The 5000-nt window shown below is 31.2% G+C and overlaps 1 protein-coding gene across 1 annotated transcript in view; it reads right to left on the reverse strand.

Moving 5' to 3' along the window:
* The window catches only part of LOC137647137 (EF-hand domain-containing protein D2 homolog), a 74704-nt gene that overhangs the window by 69351 nt on the left and 353 nt on the right, over positions 1 to 5000 (reverse strand). The window contains exon 1 of the mRNA XM_068380392.1: positions 4593 to 5000. This exon is cut by the window's right edge and continues 353 nt beyond it. Coding sequence (XP_068236493.1) covers positions 4593 to 4634 — 42 coding nt within the window. The 5' untranslated portion in view covers positions 4635 to 5000. The remainder of the gene's footprint in view (positions 1 to 4592) is intronic.

Consider the following 5000-nt stretch of genomic DNA (forward strand, 5'->3'; position numbering starts at 1 on the left):
GCCTCGTATCCATAGACCGATCCCCGACACTTAGTCATAGTTCACGCGAAATCTTCGGCTTGTGAAACAGATGACAATTCCAAAAAGAGGATAGTTCTAATATAATTTAAAAAAAATAAAAGAAATGTGTTAGTATACCTTGCGTATCGTAGACTAACGAAAATCAGTTTAACAAATCTTTGATACTGTATTTTAAAATAATCTATTGTTAATTTTTTCTCATCTTTTATTTCCTTTCCTCACTTGGTTATTTTTTCCTGTTGGAGCCCCTGGGCTTATAGCATTTTGCTTTTCCAACTAGGGTTGTAGCTTGGCTAGTAATAATAATAATAACAACAACATGTTGCTAACAATTATTTCCTGTAACTGTTTGACATTTAGTGAATTCTTCGGTCATGGAAATATTTGAAATATACAAATATGGATTATATCATCAGAATGTGATTAAGAAAATTAAATATTGCGCTTATGATAAGTCACACGTATCCATTGTGAAAAACGGCAACTGTGTTCAAGTATTGGCCACTTATCAGATGAGAGAGAGAGAGAGAGAGAGAGAGAGAGAGAGATGGGAGGGGGCCACGTGTAGAATAAATATGATAAATTGTCCAATATTTATCAATAGATTTGTCAATAGCTATAGGAAACTGACAAAAAATAATTATATATATATATATATATATATATATATATATATATATATATATATATATATATATATATATATATATATATATATATATAATGGACATACCGTGAAATTATAAAATAACTTGAATTTGACCAACACTAAGAAAAAGAACAACCAAGTTCCAAGATAATCTATTTTCTTAGTTGGTGAAGTTGTGGGTAAGTTTTTTTTTTTTTTAAATGGAAAATATTCGCCATGATCTAGTTTTTAATGAATCGTTTGAGAAAACTTTAAAAAAAATAATCTTAGGTCAAGGTAGTTCTCACATTCTAATACCAAGTAACAATTTCATGTCTGCACAGGAGCAAAAACTATCAGAATGAGAGAAAACCTGATGTTGAAGGAAGAGGACAAAAGCTAAACTCCTAAGGAAAAAAAAAACGAATACAAAACAGCACGAACTATCAAAAGGAATATTACTAATGATTCATGAAAAATCATAAAAGTTTTCTTTACTCCCAACATTCATATTAAATTATTTCTTTTTTTCAACGTAGTTTACAGCCGGCTAGAGTATTATCATTATAAGCTAACCTATAGTCCTAGTTGGAAAAGCAGGAGGCTTTCAGCCCAAGGGCTCAAACAAGTAAAAACAGCCTAGTGAGGAAAGTTAACAGGGGAAATAAACTACGAGAAGTAATAAACAATAAAACATTTCAAGAACAGTAACATTAAATTAGATCTTGCATATATAAAGTATAAAAAAAAATAAAACAAGAGGAAAAGAAATGAGATAGACCGAGTGTACCATCAAGAACTAACGAGGCGAACCTTAATTTGATTTGTGTACTGCCTGATCAAGTGATTACAGACTTTCAATAGGAAACGGCATCCTTATCGCTAAATATATATATATATTTTAGAAGATACTTGAATTACGTAGAGGCTCAGTGAGCGTCTCTGACAAAACAACTGAATACGAGATGGTCCTGCCGGATATACTGTTCGAAAACGGGACTTCAGAAACAAGTAAACAATACGTAGAAGAAGCACCCCCCCCCCCCCTCCCCCGGACTCCTGTGGGATCACTGGAGCCTCGTATATATGGATAACAATTTTAAAGGTTTTATTTGTAAAATATATGCTAAAGGGTCGTGCATAGTGACGAATTAGTTATTGGTGACATAACGACCCCCACCTCATACGTTAACTCGTTTTACCATAAAATATGGCTATGATCGTGCATTAAATCCTAGAATCCACTAACACTACTTTAGTTGTTAAATTTATACCAAATTCAATCCCCGATGACAACGTAGCATTAAGTTTTACATTCGGTTAATTTATCAACACTTGCTGAAACTTGCAACAATACAAATCCTGATACAAAAGTACATGTGGCAATTGTAAATAAGGTCCGAAGATAAACATTCAGCATTACTCACTAAACTCTTCGTCTTTTCAATAGCTGCCTTAGCAAGTAATGATAGCAATAAGAATAATAATAATACACAGACCAAACTATAGTCTTAATCATTTTATGCCCTAGCACTGCTAAGTCTGTTAACTGCCCTCGTTATTACTATCATTACTAGCTAAGCTATACCCCAAGTTGGAAAAGCAGGATGGTATGAGAACAAGGGCTCCAACAGGGAAAATAACCCAAAAAGTTAATGAAATAAAACTATATGAAGAGTAATAAAAAATATTAAATATCTTCAGATCAGTAAAAAGATTAAAATGTCACACAGACTATGAAGAGAGACTTGTCGGGCTGTTCAACATCAAAACTTTCGCTGTAAGTTTGAACTTTTATAAAGTTCCAACGATTCAACTGCCCGATTAGGAATATTCTACAATTCGGTGACAGCCGGAATAAAACTTATAGAATACCGAGTAATATTGAACCTTATGATGGAGAAGGCAAGACATTTAGTATATTCAAACAAACTCGGTTATTCCTGGAGTAAATAAATAAGGGGTACACTTATTTTAAAGTTAATGGGTTTAAATTGTTAAATTGTAGAGTGAAAGTGAAGGGTGTTACAAAATACTCCATGAAAGGAATGAAATTCCAAGAAACTAAAGTGTTTACGAACAAGAGTTGACGTTCAGATATTAAATTAGTTTCAATTGGCCATAAGGAAATTTAAGGAAGTTTATACTACATAAATATATTGTATATATAAATACGATATACTGTATGTATATATATATATATACATACATATATATACATATATATATATACACACATATATATTATATAGTGTACTATATACACATACACACCCATATATATATATTATATATATATATATACTATGTATATAAATATATATATATATGCAATATATGTACACACACACATATATATATATATATATATATATATATATATATATATATATATATATATATATATATACATCAATAGTTCAAACTTGCAAAAAATGTTTTTTCGTTGAACAGGCTGACATGAGTTTCACTTCATAGTTTGTGTATAACAACTCTACCCTAACGTTGTAACTGATCTTAAAATTTTTTATATGTTTTACTCAATATTTACATATGGTTTATTTCCTTTCCTCACTAGGCTATTTTTTTCCTGTTGGAGTCCTTGGGCTTATAGCATCCTACTTTTCCAACTAGGGTTGTAGCTTACCTAGTAATAATAAAATTATATATATATATATATATATATATATCCTTTATGTATATGTATATGTATATGTATATATATGTATATATATATATATATATATATATATATATATATATATATATCCTTTATGTACATATATATATATATATATATATATATATATATATATATATATATACAAATTGATAGGACTTGAATATATCATATATACAGGCCAGATTTAAGCCTAATAACAAAAAAAAATTGCTTTAGTAAAGTGATATCACGTTAAGCCTATGAATCTACTGGCAGAAAAGGCTTCCGAAAAAAAAAAACTGGTTATTACATTAAAATACTCACTAAAATTCTTAGTACCTCAACAAGGTCACAGAGTAATCACAACGAAAGCCACTATAATTATGATTTATATAATAAAGATACCAACTGCTTTAATTCAAGGTTAAGAGAACAATTATTTTAACACATCGTTCGCACGTTAACCTGAAAATCTTATTAGAGTAATAAATTATCGAACAAAATGGTAAACAATGTCTTTTACTTTAAAACAAATGAACACGCACATATTTAAGTAATGACTTCCTGGTCTTAACTGCCGAACAATTAAAATATTAGCAAAATTCGTTTAAAACTATTCTGGGTTGGTAAATAGAAAACTTGGCTTAACTTTGTAAACTTCTGTTTTAATAACTAACAATAAAGTAGTAATTACTACTTATATATCTCTCTCGCTCGTAAAGCAAACCGTTGGATAATTTAGCACAGAAAAGAAAAATATAAAATAGCAATGATACATAAAACTAAAGATTTAAATAAGTTAACCTAAACAATGGTTGGTTTTACTACTTTTAGCAATGCACTGGAAGTGGGCAAACTAACTTCATGAAACTGCATTCTAGCTTTTCTCTGTAAAAGAAGGAAATTACTTGGGCTAAGCTACTGTGTAGTGTATACATATTTTTTCTAAGTTATCTAAATGAACCACACTCTTATAAAACTTTAATTTTGTCAAAAACACGGATTTTAAACCTATACTTTCAACTTTTATTAGCAAGGATAAATGCAAAGGTAACAATTTAACCCAAGACTCAAACCACATTGTCAAAAACTATTTATGAAAAACCTTACCTTGGAGATATCAAATAAGGTGACCCACACTCTTATAAAACTTTAATTTTGTCAAAAACACGGATTTGAAACCTATACTTTCAACTTTTATTAGCAAGGATAAATGCAAAGGTAACAATTTAACCCAAGACTCAAACCACATTGTCAAAAACTATTTATGAAAAACCTTACCTTGGAGATATCAAATAAGGTGACCAACTTCTCATCAGACATGTTGACGGTTTCCTTTTTTTTTTAACTTGAGAAGAAACGAAAGTTCAGAATGGACGAGGTTTGTCAAGGACACGCACTCACTCAGCCCCGGCTTGGGGTATAGCTAGCCGATGGCTATCTCCTGCTAAGCGAAGGAGAAAATAGAAGAAAAAAAAAAGGAATATATCCCCGTCTAGGACGTAGTTCACGTGCGTCTCAGCGCTACAGTCACTTCACCTGGGCAGGTGTGTTGTCCTGATCTAACAGTGCCTTATATCCTGCGCTGGTGGACGGACAGGATCGACTGTAAGAGTGGTGGCAACGGCCTTGCTATCAGCGGAGCTTAAATACGATAGGACAGTTCAGCTCTGGCTCCTAGCGCTCCCA

This window comes from Palaemon carinicauda, chromosome 9 (assembly GCF_036898095.1).
Source record: "Palaemon carinicauda isolate YSFRI2023 chromosome 9, ASM3689809v2, whole genome shotgun sequence".
NCBI classification, from domain to species: Eukaryota; Metazoa; Arthropoda; class Malacostraca; order Decapoda; family Palaemonidae; genus Palaemon; species Palaemon carinicauda.